The sequence below is a fragment of the Mirounga angustirostris genome, unplaced genomic scaffold (assembly GCF_029215605.1).
Source record: "Mirounga angustirostris isolate CCGP_5_RB_7025 unplaced genomic scaffold, mMirAng1.0.hap1 SCAF_11, whole genome shotgun sequence".
Lineage (NCBI taxonomy): Eukaryota > Metazoa > Chordata > Mammalia > Carnivora > Phocidae > Mirounga > Mirounga angustirostris.
In genome coordinates, this window is record NW_026991719.1 from 81,333,131 (window position 1) to 81,350,191 (window position 17,061).

General features: G+C 42.2%; 1 protein-coding gene across 40 annotated transcripts in view; it reads left to right on the forward strand.

Moving 5' to 3' along the window:
• LOC123848316 (armadillo repeat-containing X-linked protein 1) overlaps window positions 1-17,061 on the forward strand; it is an 88,560-nt gene that overhangs the window by 35,166 nt on the left and 36,333 nt on the right. For 19 of the 40 annotated variants that reach the window (XM_064574365.1, XM_064574354.1, XM_064574358.1 and 16 more), the window contains 2 exons: window positions 1,450-1,564; window positions 1,810-1,952. The exons of 4 other annotated variants lie outside the window; for them this stretch is intronic. Coding sequence is in view for 14 of the 36 variants with exons in the window: in XM_045880643.3 (XP_045736599.1) it covers window positions 1,948-3,324 (1,377 nt within the window). In the remaining 22 variants the exon portion in view is untranslated. Of the gene's footprint in view, window positions 1-4; window positions 705-1,449; window positions 1,565-1,809; window positions 5,226-17,061 lie in introns of those variants that run through there. 17 more of the 40 variants (XM_064574384.1, XM_064574381.1, XM_064574379.1 and 14 more) reach the window with 9 other exon arrangements.

The window sequence follows — 17,061 nt, forward strand, 5'->3', positions numbered from 1 at the left end:
TCTTGCCCTGGGTGCTGGTCCGTCTACCAAGCCAGAACCTTGGGGCTGTGCGTCTGTCATTCCCCACGTCTTTCAGTAGGGCGCTGTACCTCGCAGAGCAAAGAGTAACGAATCTGCCCCAATCCCTGCGGGTCTGGGTAGAGGTGGGATTGCCCCGCAGTCCCCGGAGGGGTGGGGGTGGCCGCGGTCCCTGACTTAACTTGGGCCCATTTCTGACTCCAGCTGTCTTCCTGTTATTTTATGTAGGAAGAAGGATGTGACAGTACCCACAGGGAAAATGGCTGTCGTTGGGGGTGGAAATGCATCGGGGAGGGGGCTCTTCTTTTGCTCCTCAGGTTTTCCTTACTCCCTCGCCCCGCCTCCTCCCTTTCCAGTTGTTCAGAAGGGGTGTGGTTTTTGCTGGGAAAATGGCCGACCAGTGAGGGTGGGGGCTGCGGGAGTGGGTGAATGGACGCCGGGCAGGAAGAGGGCTGATGTCAGCGGAGTCCTGAGAAGTGGGGGTCGGGGTGAGAGGCCAAAAGATGAAATCCGTTGGACAACCAGGATCCAGATTTTGGAAAAGCTGGTATTGGGACTCTCTGAAGTGCTGTTCTGTCTGCCCAGCTGTCTGTCTCTGTCCTGCCGTTTGTATGTCTGTGGATCTTGCACTTTAGGGCCAATTCAACCCTAGAAAGCAGGCAGAAGAGGAAAATTGTCCAGAAAAAGTAGGTCAGAGTGAGGGTGGTGGCACTATTTGGGGACCCCTGGGGTGGAGAATTGCGAGGACTGCAAACCCGAGGGAGCCCATAGACTTCCTCCGCATCCCCCTCCTTTCCTCCTCTTTATTCCATTTCAGAGCTTTCAAAACAAAGTGCTCTGCAGGTAGACGACACAGAAGGAAGTGGCTGGGGGGTGGAGTGTCACGAGAATCCTGAAGTGGGGGTGGGGAGGATCTTGCTCCAAATTACTCTTTGGAGTACGGTGTCCTGGGTTTGTTCTGTCTGTCAAGCACTCAGTCTCAGAGTTATCAGTCCTTAGATTTAGTGGAGGAGGCGGAACCTGAGATGAGGGAGGAAGGAAATTGCTCCGGAGCAGTGGAGTTTGGTGGAATGGGTGTAGGGAGGGGTGTCCCCGTACCTCTGAGATGGTGGGGGTGGCGGAGGCAAGCGCCAGTTGGAAACCTTTGTGCATTTTGCCGTCTGCCTTCAACACTCGCTCCACCACCATCCATTTTATTACAGGGAAAGGGAAGTGACTGACCAGGGTGGGGTGGAGGATCGAAAAAGATAAAGGAGATGGGGAAGGGAGATACTGAATTTCAAAGCCACAGCTCTGTGACTGAGGAGTGGAGGGTTGGGCTGCGCAGAACTGGGACCAGAGATTCCGGAGAGGGAAGTGGGCCCCATCCAGGGTGAGGTTCTTCTGTCCCTTGAGCGTTCAGCATCCTCCTCCCCATCCCTTTGTATGCAGGTTTGCAGGACGCAGTGGACTCCCAGGCAAGGAAGAGAAGGAAGAAACTGCCTGGACCTGTGCGGGTGTATGTGGGGGTGCCACTAGCCCCAGGACATCTGGAGGGGTAGGGGAGGTAGGGAACTGATTAGATGCCTTAAATGTAACGTACTGGGGTGGGATGGTAGAACGTGAGGTTGGAGAGTCTGGAGGTGGGAAAAATTTTCCACAATTACCTTCCCCGTAGAGGAAAGGAATCAGTGATCCAGCCCTGAGTCCCTGTCACGTCCCTGTCCGTGTGTTGGTCCGTAGTTCAGTCTGTCCGCATGCAAAGGCACAAAATGGGGAGACGGACGCCGTAAATCTTTCCTTCATTCCTAGGTTCTGCTGTTACCTGCAAGCTGCCACAGGGTCCGCCAGCTGTCGCTGAAGACTCCGCCCCCAACAGGAGCCCTGCTCTGGGCCAGAGCGGTCCCACTTCTCCCTGGTTAAGAATTTGGTTCAGACCTTCACCCCAGCATGGGCCGTACTCGGGAAGCTGGTTGTGTGGCCGCCGGTGTGGTGATCGGGGCAGGCGCCTGCTACTGCGTCTACAGACTGACCTGGGGAAGAGATGAGAGTGAGAAAATCTGGGACGACGATGAGGAAGACGATGAGGAAGAATCTAGTGATATTGTAGAGACTGGGGTCGAGACTGGGAAAGGAGCTAAGGCTAATGCTGGGGTGGGGGCTGGAGCTAGACTTCAGGGTGAATCAAAGGTCAAGGCTGAGGTGGGCATGGAACTCCAGAGTGGTTCAGATGTAAAGGCAGAGGCCCACTTGGGGGCCCGGAGCGGAGGTGGCCTAGAGGCCAAGGCCAAAGCCCTTTTCAGCACTCTGAAGGAACAGGCAAGTGCAAAGGCGGGCCGAGGAGCCCGGTTGGGCACTATCTCTGGCAACAGGACCTTGGCACCCAGTTTACCCTGCCCAGGAGGCAGGGGTGGAGGCTGCCACCCCACCAGGAGTGGGGCTAGGGCTGGAGGTAGGGCAAGTGGAAAAACCAAGGGAAGAACCCGAGGGAAGAGCACCAGGACTCCAGCCACAGCATGGCCTGTTCGCAGGGGCAAGTTCAACTTTCCCTATAAAATTGATGATATTCTGGGTGCATCTGACCTTCAAAAGGTTCTTAACATCCTGGAAAGATCAAATGATCCTTTTATTCAAGAAATAGCCTTGGTCACTCTGGGTAACAATGCAGCATATTCTTTTAACCAAAATGCCATTCGTGAGTTGGGCGGTCTTCCAATTATTGCAAAACTGATCAAAACGAAAGATCCTATTATTAGGGAAAAAGCTTACAATGCCCTTAATAACTTGAGTGTGAATGCTGAAAATCAGGGCAAGATTAAGACATATATCAGTCAAGTGTGTGATGATACCATGATCTGTCGCTTGGACTCAGCTGTGCAGATGGCTGGACTAAGACTGTTAACCAACATGACTGTGACTAATCATTACCAACATCTGCTTTCCTATTCTTTTCCAGACTTTTTTGCTTTGTTATTCCTGGGAAATTACTTCACCAAGATTCAGATTATGAAACTAATTATAAACTTTACTGAAAACCCAGCCATGACAAGAGAGTTGGTCAGTTGTAAAGTACCGTCAGAATTGATTTCCCTCTTTAATAAAGAATGGGACAGAGAGATTCTTCTTAATATCCTTACTCTATTTGAGAATATAAATGACAACATAAAAAACGAAGGGCTTGCATCGTCTAAGAAGGAATTCAGCAGAAGTTCACTTTTTTTCTTATTCAAAGAATCTGGAGTGTGTGTTAAGAAAATCAAGGCATTAGCAAATCACAATGATCTGGTGGTGAAAGTAAAAGTCCTAAAAGTATTGACCAAACTCTAATTGGGAGTAGGTCCCAAACAATCTCGAGATAATTTTTTAGTGTGCACTGGGAACATTTTGTAAATTCTTTGTTTTCCACTGTGCTTACATGGCAAGGAGATCCTTTCAGCTCCTACTCTGGAATAATGAATATCAAGGGTCATCAACAGTGATGTTACTTGTGGTGGCTGGTTTTAGTCTGGACCATTGTAATGATTTAATGAATCCTAGAGCTTGTATAAAGAGAGCATTTATTGATTCCATCTTGCTACCTAGATTGAGATATTTTTTACTCTTTCCTCTACCTAAACTGACAGCAGACTAATCATAAATAAGCTACACTTTTGTATTGGTTTACATTTGTTAATCTTAGACTTGTGTTTCATCAATAAAGTTGTGTGTTTTAACCAGCAAAAAAAAAAAAAAAAAGGATCACGTCCTTGAGTTTATGATCTATTTGGAAAGCAAGATATAGTATGGAAACAAAAATACGCTAACAAAACCACAAGCCTTCCCATCAGTGCAGAAACTTCTGCAGGCAGCAGTGCTCAGGCAAAGCCATACAGAGGAGGGGGACACTTGGGTAAGCTGGGCTTGAAGGATAGGAAGAAAACGGGGATGTTTGGAGACCAACTGGTGACTTGGAGGCAAATTTTGTGTTGCGTTAAATACTGTCATGACACAAAGTAGCACTACGGTATTCACTGGTATTAGATAGACTTCTTTCCCCCATGGTTCAGCATCGCTGAAGTTACGGTGCCTCTCACAGCTGATGGCACCTGAGCATCGTTCCGTACTTGAATTAGAAGTATTGTTTTCCTTTCGAAGTGGTATGTAAAATAATGATGCATCTAAAAATCAAAGGCATCTTAGATCAGTGAAATTCTGTTTCTAGTCACCGAGAAAAATGTAAAACTGTGTTAATACCTAAAGGGTGTATTTGCTCCATAATAAGTACATCATTTTGTACTGATAGAGGTTTTGCGGTAGTTTGAGTTAAGGAAATTGGCAGAGGGTTGAGGAGGAGTCCTCAAGCTCCGCCTACTGAAGGAACGTTTAAATCGAGGGAATCTGTGCTGTTGCAACACTACCCTGTTCATATTGCAGATGGTGATTTAGAACGAACAAAGCAACATTTAATCAATCTCATTAATGTTAATTTAAATGGTTTTTTCAGTTTTATGGCTTGGTTTATTTCTAATTTGTGAGGGTTTTTTTTGTTTTAAACTTTGTATGAGAGTGAAGGTTGGTAGAATATACCGCCCCCAAATATGCCCCTTTGGCATAAGGATTATTTTGAGCTAAAAGCGTTTGGAAGGGCCCCTGGGTGGCTCAGTTGGTTAAGCAGTTAAGCGTCTACCTTCAGCTCAGGTCATGATCCCAGTGGGATCAAGCACTGCTCCGGGCTCCCTGCTCAACGGGGAATCTTCTTCTCCCTCTGCCCCACCCCCCTGCTCGTGCTCTCTCTCTCACACACACAAATAAATAACATTTAAAAAAATTAAAAAGTAAAAGCATTTGGAAAATAACAGGTACAAGAAAGGCACTCTGACCTGCCCTTTTCTTCCTGAAGGCAGGAGATAAAAATCCCATGTGAAAATTGTCTTCCCTATACCAGGAGGAAAGACAAATTCTTATCACCAGAGATGGGGAGTTGAGGCTGAGAGAATTCTGTACAAACAGATCTTGTTAAAATAAATTTTACCTTCCCTTGGTCTCCCCATATTTTAGGTACTTTTACACAATTGTCTGCCTTCCTTCAACCTACTATATAAGCACTTAGCTTTTGCCACTTGTTTGGATCTTCATTTCCTTATGAGGGCTCCTATGTCACATAAAACAGATGTAAAATAAATTTCTATGCTTTTCTCTTGATTAAAGTGATAATTTCAGACAAAACTAGAAGCCCTTGAGTTTTCTCTTTTTTAAAGAATAGTATTACACAAATTTGATAAGCAACACATTTATGTACAAGACATGTATATTATAGAAGAAAAAAGTGTGTGGTACCTAATATTTTTCAGACACTGATTGGCATTTTATATAGTTCCTAGCCCCTCCACTTAATCTCAATGATCCTGTCAAGTAAGTTTTATATTTTTACTGCAGAAGAAATGAGACTTGGAGAAGCTAGGTAAGTTTCCCAAGATCACTTCATTAGTAAGGGCTAGAGCCACTAGCCTTCCAAACTTGAGCAATTGGTTGCTTTAAAATCGCTTTGTATGGAACCAAATGTCTGTATAATGCTTCGATTAGGTACTTGACAAAAAACTCTCCTTGATGAAGACACAGATGAAGATGATATTCTTTATGTCGAGTCCATAGCTTTATAGATACCCACATAGCAAGGTGTAGAAGAAAGAGTAAAATCTTGGGAGTTGCCAATAGTTGAGGTTCAGATGAGAAACAGAGAAAATAATATTTATCTTGGTGCTCCTATATGTCAGATAAGATGAACAGTTTGGGTACTGAGCAAATAATAATGACCTTTGTATTGATTTGTTCAAGTTGGGGGTGCTGAGTGATTTTTATAAAATTAGATGATATTGTAACTAAACTTTCGGAGCCTGATTAAAATTTTTTTTCTAATTTTCTCCTAAAAAATAGTCATTGGAGATACTTGAGAAAATAGAGACAATGAGACTCGTTTTCTAACCCAGATATATAGCTTGAACATCTGAAAAAACATTCATGGGGCGCCTGGGTGGCTCAGTCAGTTAAGCATCTGCCTTCAGCTCAGCTCATGATCCCATGGTCCTGGAATCCAGCCCCCTGCGTCAGTCTCCCTGCTCAGTGGGGAGTCTGCTTCTCTCTCTCCCTCTGCCTCTCCCCCTGCTCCTACTCTTGTGTGTGCGCACATAAGCTCTCTCTCTCTCTCTCAAATGAATTAAAAAAAAAACCCTTAGAAAATATTCACATCAAGCCATGTTGAATTTGGGGTGCTGAGTGACTTTGATTACTTAACCTCATTTTAAATGTGGGTAAAAATGAGGTTAAGTCATAAAAAGCCACCATGTGGCAGGGGCACAGGCCTGACCAGCCTCCATCTGCTCTCAGCAGATTTCTCCTCCTTTCCTTCCTTGCCATTCTTTTCCCCTCTCCCTGCCTCCCACTTCAGTCTTGATTGCCTCCTGCTGGGGGATCACTGGCTGTAGTCTCTTTGTGCTTCTGTGACCATTTAATCCCCATGCCACCAGGTCACGCACCAGTGGGCATTTAATACAGAGTAATAATTGTCATTGCTGTGGTAATGTGGCGACCCAGGGTGTGACCGGATGCCAAACATTTTCTGGAAGTCTTGTTGAACAGAGACTGAGAAGGAACTAGTCTGAGCGTGGCACAGCCCTAGGGTGCACCGCATGTACTTGGGATGTCCCATGCCTGGTGTTACTTGGAACCAAATCGCCTGGACTTTGGGAAGTGCTGTGTGAGACAGATGTGTGACAGCCTGGTCCAGGCAGGCCACATGGCTGGCCAAGTCACTCGCTGATGTCCTGATGTTTTCACATTGGAGGTTGCCACTCTCAGTCATCTGGGGAAGCCTATGGCTCTAGGATTGTGGCCATGACTGTGGCAGATCACGGGGACAGGGAGGACCAAGTGTGCTCGCTCTCTTTAGAGATGATGGCAGCTCCCGGGAAACCAAGGAAATTAGAAACTGGCAGGATATTTGGTTTTGTTCTCATCTAAAGGTTTTAGGAATTTAAGTGGGTCTACCCCAGTCAAATGTGTTCAAAGGTAATTTTACAAAAATGGAGTATAGTTCTCTTATAAATTGTCACCCAAAGCATAATATTTCAAGACTCAGAAAACTGGCTTTCTTTTTTTAAATTCGTATTTTACTTGCCTTGTCTCAATAAACATCCCAAGTGTGGGTTTAGCAAATTGCTGTGGTTCAGGCAAATTTTGTGTTTACACCTCTTTTTTGGTTAATTTCTCTGTCAAGTTCACCCTGTGGGCTGGGCTTTGAGCAAAGGAGACTACTCAGGAGAGCTGACAGATAAATTCTTTTCCATCCTTCCACTTACATAGACTGTGCTTAGAAACAGTAATTTTATGTACCCTTACTGGAGACATCATGTGATATAAGTAATCAGCTGTGCTTTTGTTGAAAAGTTCTGTCCAGATGGGTAGCTAACCCCCGTGTATCTGCTTTCCTTCTTTCCTTGCCTTGCTTCCCTTTCCCCTCACACTTGTTTCCTTGTATTATACATCTCAAGGTAAACTGTTGCCCCAGGCCCTGTTTTCTAACCTTGAGCTAAGAAACCACCCAAACTGTTCATTCTATTTTTAAGAAAGTGAGTTCTGTAATATAAGACATTACCAACAGCAGCTCAGTGCACCATGCCTCAAAAGTAGCAAACATAATGTTTCTACTTATGGAGAAAATTAACATTTTGGAGGTAACCAAGAACTAACAGAATATCAAAAGTCCTTCCACAAAGTATGCTGTCAGAAAAAGGTAAGCTTTGAGAATAGGCACCTACCTCATAATACATACAACTGTATATAACAGAAAACTTAAAAAGGAAAACGTTGAAATGTGTTTATAAAAAGCTTGAAGGGAACAAAGAGTCTATTTTTATAACCTAGAGAGAGGTAGGAAGGATCTTCCTCAGCGTGATCAAGTATCTAGAAGCCATAAAGGGAAAATATGAAAGATTTGATTACCTATAGTTGATCACCTATATAGGGAAAAACATGAGCAACACTAAATGAATTAGATATCCACATACTTTGACAGCACCAACATCTAGCTAAGTCAGCTTGCCCTGATTCCCTGAGCACTAAATACATAATCGTCTTATAATAATTTGGTTTCTGATGTAGACTGATCATAGGGAGAGATTGTCCTAAGTAGCAAACACTAAGAATCTGGTCTATTGGTAATTATTTTTCTCATAGTTACAGAAATTATCACTCTTTTTTATTTTCAAAAAGAAATTCTACCCCACTTGATGATGTGTTATTTCCTCTGCAGACTTACAAATGCTCAATAAATAGGGGACTCTATGCCCAAACAAAGGTCTTGTATTATTACACTTACCTTTTCAATGGTCAACAGGGCCAGAGAGTTACACTAAGCCCAATCTCAATGGTGGACTGAATTATATGTGCATGAACCTGTAAGGATAAACTTACCCCTCTGATAGGGCTTTCTGCTCTCCCCACCTCCCTTCTCCCTCCCCCCAGGCCTATCCGCAAACACACACATTGTCCAAACCCTTAACACAAGGCCTTTGGGGGACCCAATGGACAAGGTCAAGTGTGGAATACACCATTCTGAAATATAAATATCTGTTATCCTGCTTAAAACCACAGCTCAGGGCAGGGCAGACCAGGGGCCATTATCCTAGTTTTCTGCACCCTAGGATGGTAGCAAGATAGTTCTTGTTTAAAGGCAAGGAAGAGCCACAGTTCAGAGAAACCAGAAAAAACCTTTAGCTTGGGATGTGATGTAAAATGAGTGTAAAAAGGTAACATTGAAAAGAGTCATAATCATTCTTAGAAAAGCCATTATTGAGGGAACGTAGCTAGTCTCCATTTGTCAAAGTGCAACCCTTGGAGCATTAAGTCCACTGTGTTTCCATGTGTGCACTTTGACTAGTTTGCAGCAGTAGTAGTCTATTCTTGTTAGGTGATGCTATGTTAGGTCATTCCTCAAGCTGTGGCTTGAACAACAGTGGCAATGGCAGCAGCAGAAATAGCATGGGTCATTGCTGTATTTCCTCTGGATTTCAAGCAAGGCAGTTGGCAGGGCCCAGGAATGGCGAGGGGAAGAGGTTGGGCCAAGTGGAACTTTGATGGTACGTACATTGAATTGGGAAATGTGATACTAATAATTGTGGTATGAGTCCATTGTGAAGGATGCTAAAGCACCATGGGGATAGGGCCATGCAAATTCTACAATTTGAAAAGGTGGTCTGGACCAAAAATTCTGAGTCAGCAGGTGAAGTGCTCATAACGTCTTCTGTCTCAGGATATATGACAATGAATGAGTTAATCAGTGCATTTAAGCATTTTCAAATCTGTTGTCTAATTCTGTTGTTCAAGTTATTACATATTGTCATCTTGCCTTGCAACCAAGGACAAGACATGCTGTTAGATCTTGAACACATGAGCGGTACTAATCAAGACATCTTTGCCGACACCTGCAAGGGGGAGTGACTCCTGTTTGACAAAGTGGGTAAAATGCAGATAAAACTTTAAACAAGTTTTCAGTACAAATAGAGAAAATAATATAAGGATAAAATGAAGTAAGTGTAAGAGGGACATTGGGACTGAAACAATTGTTTGAATTCTTACTGTAGCAATTGACTGATTTGTCATGGTGTAGTATTTCTTTTTTTTTCTTAAGGCTTTATTTATTTGTCAGAGAGAGAGCACAAGCAGGGGGAGTGGCAGGCAGAGAGAAGCAGGCTCCCTGCTGAGCAAGGAGCCTGATGCGATGCAGGACTGGGACTAGATCCCAGGACTCTGGGATCATGACCTGAGCCGAAGGTAGAGACTTAACCGACTGAGCCACCCAGGTGTCCCCAGTATTTCTTTGCCATACTTCTGGATTGTATTTATTATTTTGATATTTTGAATTTTTGCATATACGTCATTGGTGGGATTAATCCATAGTTTTATTTTTATATCACCAAGTTTTTTTAAGTTGAAATATGATTGTTACACAATGTCACATTATTTTCAGGTGTACAACAGTGATTTGATAAGTCTATATATTACGCTATGCTTACCACAAGTGTAGCTACCATTTGTCACCATACAATGCTATTACAATACCATTGACCATATTCCTGATGCTCTACCTTTCATCCCCATGGCTTATTCATTCCATAACTGGAAGCTTGTGCCTCCCACTCCTCTTCACCAATTTTGCCCATCCCCCACCTCTCCCTCTGGCAACCACCAGTTTGTTCTCTGTATTTATGGTTTCTGCTTTTTTCTTGGTTCATTTGTTTTGTTTTGTTTCAGACTCCATGTATAAGTGAAATCTTATGGTATTTGTCTTTTTCTATCTGACTGATTTCACTTAGCATAATACCTTCTAGGTCCATTCCTATATCATCAAATTTTGATATTAAGATTGTGTGCCTTGTTTTCCACTTACAAAATAGTGTCTTCATAAAGAAAAAACTATCAATATTTTCCTTCATTTTATTTTAGTCTTTTTTTCAATATTTTTTATTAACATACAATGTATTATTTGTTTCAAAGGTACAGGTCTGTGAATCAGCAGTCTTACACAATTCACAGCGCTCACCATAGCACATACCCTTCCCGATGTCCATCCTCCAGCTACCCCATCCCTCCCACCCCCTTCCACTCCAGCAACCCTCAGTTTGTTTCCTGAGATTAAGAGTCTCTTATGATTTGTCTCCCTCTCTGGTTTCAACTTGTTTCATTTTTTCCCTCCCTTCCCCTATGATCCTCTGTCTTGTTTCTCAAATTCCTCATATCAGTGAGGTCATATGATACTTGTCTTTCTCTGATTAACTTATTTCGCTTAGCCTAATACCCTCTAGTTCCATCCACATCATTGCAAATGGCAAAAATTCATTTTTTGATGGCTGCATAATATTCCACTGTGTGTGTGTGTGTGTGTGTGTGTACCACATCTTCTTTATCCATTCATGTGTTGATGGACATCTAGGCTCTTTCCATAGTTTGGTTATTGTGGACATTGCTGCTATAAATGTTGGGGTGCATGTGCCCCTTCAGATCGCTACATTTGTATCTTTGGGGTAAATACCCAGTAGTGCAATTGCTGGGTCATAGCATAGCTCTATTTTCAACTTTCTGAGGAACCTCCATACTGTTTTCCAGAGTGGCTGCACCAGCTTGCATTCCCACCAACAGTGTAGGAGGGTTCCCCTTTCTCCGCATCCCCGCCAACATCTGTCACTTCCTAACTTGTTAACTCTGGCCATTCTGACTGGTGTGAGGTGGTATCTCATTGAGGTTTTGATTTGGATTTCCCTGATGCTGAGGGATGTTGAGGACTTTTTCATGTGTCTGTTGGCCATTTGGATGTCTTCTTTGGAAAAATGTCTGTTCATGTCTTCTGCCCATTTCTTGATTGGATTCTTTGTTCTTTGGGTGTTGAGTTTGATGAGTTCTTTATAGATTTTGGATACTAGCCCTTTATCTGATATGTCATTTGCAAATATCTTCTCCCATTCTGTCTGTTGTCTTTTGGTTTTGTTGACTATTTCCTTTCCTGTGCAAAAGATTTTTATCTTGATGAAGTCCCAATAGTTCATTTTTGCCCTTGCTTCCCTTGCCTTAGGCGATGTTTCTAGGAAGAAGTTGCTGCGGCTGAGGTCGAAGATATTGCTGCCTTTGTTCTCCTCAAGGATTTTGATGGATTCCTGTCTCACATTTAGGTCTTTCATCCATTTGGAGTCAATTTTTGTGTGTGGTATAAGGAAATGGTCCAGTTTCATTCTTCTGCATGTGGCTGTCCAATTTTCCCAACACCATTTGTTGAAGAGACTGTCTTTTTCCAATTGGACATTCTTTCCTGCTTTGTCAAAGATTAGTTGACTATAGAGTTGAGGGTCCATTTCTGGGCTCTCTATTCTGTTCCACTGATCTATGCGTCTGTTTTTGTGCCAGTACCATACTGTCTTGATGATGACAGCTTTGTAATAGAGCTTGAAGTCTGGAATTGTGATGCCACCAGCTTTGCTTTTCTTTTTCAACATTCCTCTGGCTATTCGGGGTCTTTTCTGGTTCCATACAAATTTTAAGATTATTTGTTCCATTTCTTTGAAAAAAGTGGATGGTATTTTGATAGGGATTGCATTAAGTGTGTAGATTGCTCTAGGTAGCATAGACATTTTCATAATATTTGTTCTTCCAATTCATGAGCATGGAACATTTTTCCATTTCTTTGTGTCTTCCTCAATTTCTTTCATGAGTATTCTATAGTTTTCTGAGTACACATCCTTTGCCTCTTTGGTTAGATTTATTCCTAGGTATCTTATGGTTTTGGGTGCAATTGTAAATGGGATCGACTCCTTAATTTCTCTTTCTTCTGTCTTGTTGTTGGTGTATAGAAATGCCACTGATTTCTGTGCATTGATTTTATATCCTGCCACTTTACTGAATTCCTGTATGAGTTCTAGCAGTTTTGGGGTGGAGTCTTTGGGGTTTTCCACATAAAGTATCATGTCATCTGCAACGAGTGAGAGTTTGACTTCTTCTTTGCTGATTCAGATGCCTTTATTTCTTTTTGTTGTCTGATTGCTGTGGCTAGGACTTTTAGTACTATTTTGAATAGCAGTGGTGATAGTGGACATACCTGCTGTGTTCCTGACCTTAGGGGAAAATTTCTCAGTTTTTCCCGATTGAGTATGATATTCGCTGTGGGGTTTTCTTAGATGGCTTTTATGATATTGAGGTGTGTACCCTCTATCCCTGCACTATGAAGAGTTTTAATCAAGAAAAGATGCTGTACTTTGTCAAATGGTTTTTCTGCATCTATTGAGAGAATCATATAGTTCTTGTTCTTTCTTTTATTAATGTATTTTATCACATTGATTGATTTGCAGATGTTGAACCAACCTTGCAGCCCAGGAATAAATCCCACTTGGTTGTGGTGAATAGTCCTTTTAATGTACTGTTGGATCCTATTGGCTAGTATTTTGGTGAGAATTTTTGCATCCGTGTTCATCAAGGATATTGGTCTGTAGTTCTCCTTTTTTTTTTTTTTAAGATTTTATTTCTTTATTTGAGAGAGAGAGAATGAGAGAGAGCACATGAGAGGGGGGAGGGTCAGAGGGAGAAGTAGACTCCCCGCCGAGCAGGGAGCCTGATGCGGGACTCGATCCAGGGACTCCAGGATCATGACCTGAGCCGAAGGCAGCCGCCCAACCAACTGAGCCACCCAGGCGCCCTGTAGTTCTCCTTTTTGATGGGGTCTTTGTCTGGTTTTCGGATCAAGGTAATGCTGGCCTCATAAAATGAGTTTGGAAGTTTTCCTTCCATTTCTATTCTTTGAAAGAGCTTCAGAAGAATAGGTATTAATTCTTCTTTAAATGTTTTTTACAATTCCCCTGGGAAGCCATCTGGCCCTGGGCTCTTGTTTGTTGGGAGATTTTTGATTACTGCTTCAATTTCCTTAGTGGTTATGGGTCTGTTCAGGTTTTCTATTTCTTCCTGGTTCAGTTTTGGATGGGTCTGATGCAAATCTAATGTTTCTACCATTGTAGGTTACAGACCTTTTGTCCCGAGCTGCCTTCTGGATTTTCTCTTTGTCTCTGAGACTTGTGAGTTTTACTATTAGATGTTGGGGTGTTGACCTATTTTTATTGATTTTGAGGGGGGTTCTCTGTGCCTCCTGGATTTTGATCCCTGTTTCCTTCCCCAAATTATGGAAGTTCTCCACTATAATTTGCTCCAATATACCTTCTGCCCCTCTCTCTCTTCTTCTTCTGGGATCCCAATTATTCTAATATTGTTTCATCTTATGGTATCACTTATCTCTTGAATTCTCCCCTCATGATCCAGTAGTTGTTTATCCCTCTTTTTCTCAGCTTCTTCATTCTCCATCATTTGGTCTTCTATATCACTAGTTCTCTCTTCTGCCTCATTTATCCTAGCAGTTAGAGCCTCCATTTTTTATTGCACCTCATTAATAGCCTTTTTGATTTCAACTTGGTTAGATTTTAGTTATTTTATTTCTCCAGAAAGAGATTCTCTACTATCTTCCATGCTTTTTTCAAGCCCAGCTAATATCTTTATAATCGTCATTCTGAACTCTAGTTCTGATATCTTACTAATGTCTGTATTGATTAGTTCCCTAGCAGTCGGTACTGCTTCTTGTTCTTTTTTTTTTTTTTGAGGTGAGTTTTTCCATCTTGTCGTTTTGTCCAGAGGAGAATAGATGAATGAGAGAACAAAATGCTAAAAAAAATGTTAAAAGTGTAATGACCCCAGAAAAATATACACTTCCAGAAAGTGGTTGCTTTTCTGTTCAGAGAGTTGATACTATTCTTTTCTTCGATCTCCTGTTGAGTTTGTAGGTGTTCTGAATGGTTTGGTAACTATCTAGCTGAATTCCTGGGACCAGACGAAATTTAGATCCCCTACTCCTCTGCCATCTTGCTCCAGGATCTATTTTATTCTTTTTAAAGAAATTCTCCCATACTGCAAGGTCATGGGAGAATCTAGAAGCTTTATTGTTTTGCCTTGTCTCATTTAGATCAACAATTCACCTGGAATTTATTTATTATTTTATTTATTTATTTATTTATTTTTATTCTTATGTTAATCCCCATACATTATATCATTAGTTTTAGATGAAGTGTTCCATGATTCATTGTTTGTGCACAACACCCAGTGCTCCATGCAGAACGTGCCCTCCTCAACACCCACCACCAGGCTAACCCATCCTCCCACCCACCTCCCCTCTAGAACCCTCAGTTTGCTTCCCAGAGTCCATCGTCTCTCATTGTTCGTCTACCCCTCCGATTTCCCCCGCTTCATTCTTCCCCTCCCGCTACCTTCTTCTTCTTCTTCTTTTTTTTCTTAACATATATTGCATTATTTGTTTCAGAGGTACAGATCTGAGATTCAACAGTCTTGCACAATTCACAGCGCTTACCAGAGCACATATCCTCCCCAGTGTCTATCACCCAGTCACCCCATCCCTCCCACCCCCCCCACTCCAACAACCCTCAGTTTGTTTCCTGCAATTAAGAATTCCTCATATCAGTGAGATCATATGATACATGTCTTTCTCTGTTTGACTTATTTCACTCAACATAATACCCTCCAGTTCCATCCACGTCATTGCAAATGGCAAGATCTCATTCCTTTTGATGGCTGCATAATATTCCATTGTATATATATACCACTTCTTCTTTATCCATTCATCTGTCGATGGACATCTTGGCTCTTTCCACAGTTTGGCTATTGTGGACATTGCTGCTATAAACATCAGGGTGCACGTACCCTTTCGGATCCCTACTTTTGTATCTTTGGGGTAAATACCCAGTAGTGCAATTGCTGGATCGTGTGGTAGCTCTATTTTCAACTTTTTGAGGAACCTCCATACTGTTTTCCAGAGTGGCTGCACCAGCTTGCATTCCCACCAACAGTGTAGGAGGGTTCCCCTTTCTCTGCATCCCCGCCAACATCTGTCGTTTCCTGACTTGTTAATTTTAGCCATTCTGACTGGTGTGAGGTGGTATCTCATTGAGGTTTTGATTTGGATTTCCCTGATGCCGAGCGATATTGAGCACTTTTTCATGTGTCTGTTGGCCATTTGGATGTCTTCTTTGGAAAAATGTCTGTTCATGTCTTCTACCCATTTCTTGATTGGATTCTTTGTTCTTTGGGTGTTGAGTTTGATGAGTTCTTTATAGATTTTGGATACTAGCCCTTTATCTGATATGTCATTTGCAAATATCTTCTCCCATTCTGTCGGTTGTCTTTTGGTTTTGTTGACTGTTTCCTTTGCTTTGCAAAAGCTTTTTATCTTGATGAAGTCCCAATAGTTCATTTTTGCCTTTGCTTCCCTTGCCTTTGGCGATGTTTCTAGGAAGAAGTTGCTTCGGCTGAAGTCAAAGAGGTTGCTGCCTGTGTTCTCCTTTAGGATTTTGATGGACTCCTGTCTCACATTGAGGTCTTTCAACCATTTGGAGTCTATTTTGCGTGTGGTGTAAGGAAATGGTCCAGTTTCATTCTTCTGCATGTGGCTGTCCAATTTTCCCAACACCATTTGTTGAAGAGACTGTCTTTGTTCCATTGGACATTCTTTCCTGCTTTGTCGAAGATGAGTTGACCATAGAGTTGAGGGTCCATTTCTGGGCTCTCTATTCTGTTCCATTGATCTATGTGTCTGTTTTTGTGCCAGTACCATGCTGTCTTGATGATGACAGCTTTGTAATAGAGCTGGAAGTCCAGAATTGTGATGCCACCAGCTTTGCTTTTCTTTTTCAACATTCCTCTGGCTATTCGGGGTCTTTTCTGGTTCCATACAAATTTTAGGATTATTTGTGCCATTTCTTTGAAAAAGTGGATGGTATTTTGATGGGGATTGCATTGAATGTGTAGATTGCTCTAGGTAGCATTGACATCTTCACAATATTTGTTCTTCCAATCCATGAGCATGGAACGTTTTTCCATTTCTTTGTGTCTTCCTCAATTTCTTTCATGAGTATTCTATAGTTTTCTGAGTACAGATTCTTTGCCTCTTTGGTTAGATTTATTCCCAGGTATCTTATGGTTTTGGGTGCAGTTGTAAATGGGATCGACTCCTTAATTTCTCTTTCTTCTGTCTTGTTGTTGGTGTATAGGAATGCCACTGATTTCTGTGCATTGATTTTCTATCCTGCCACTTTACTGAATTCCTGTATGAGTTCTAGCAGTTTTGGGGTGGAGTCTTAGGGGTTTTCCACATAAAGTATCATATCATCTGCAACGAGTGAGAGTTTGACTTCTTCTTTGCCGATTTGCATGCCTTTTACTTCTTTTTGTTGTCTGATTGCTGTGGCTAGGACTTCCAATACTATGTTGAATACCAATGGTGATAGTGGACATCCCTGCTGCATTCTAGACCTTAGGGGGAAAGCTCTCAGTTTTTCCCCATTGAGAATGATATTCGCTGTAGGTTTTTCATAGATGGCTTTTATGATATTGAGGTATGTACCCTCTATGCCTATACTCTGAAGAGTTTTGATCAAGAAAGGATGCTGTACTTTGTCAAAAGCTTTTTGTGCATCTATTGAGAGGATCATATGA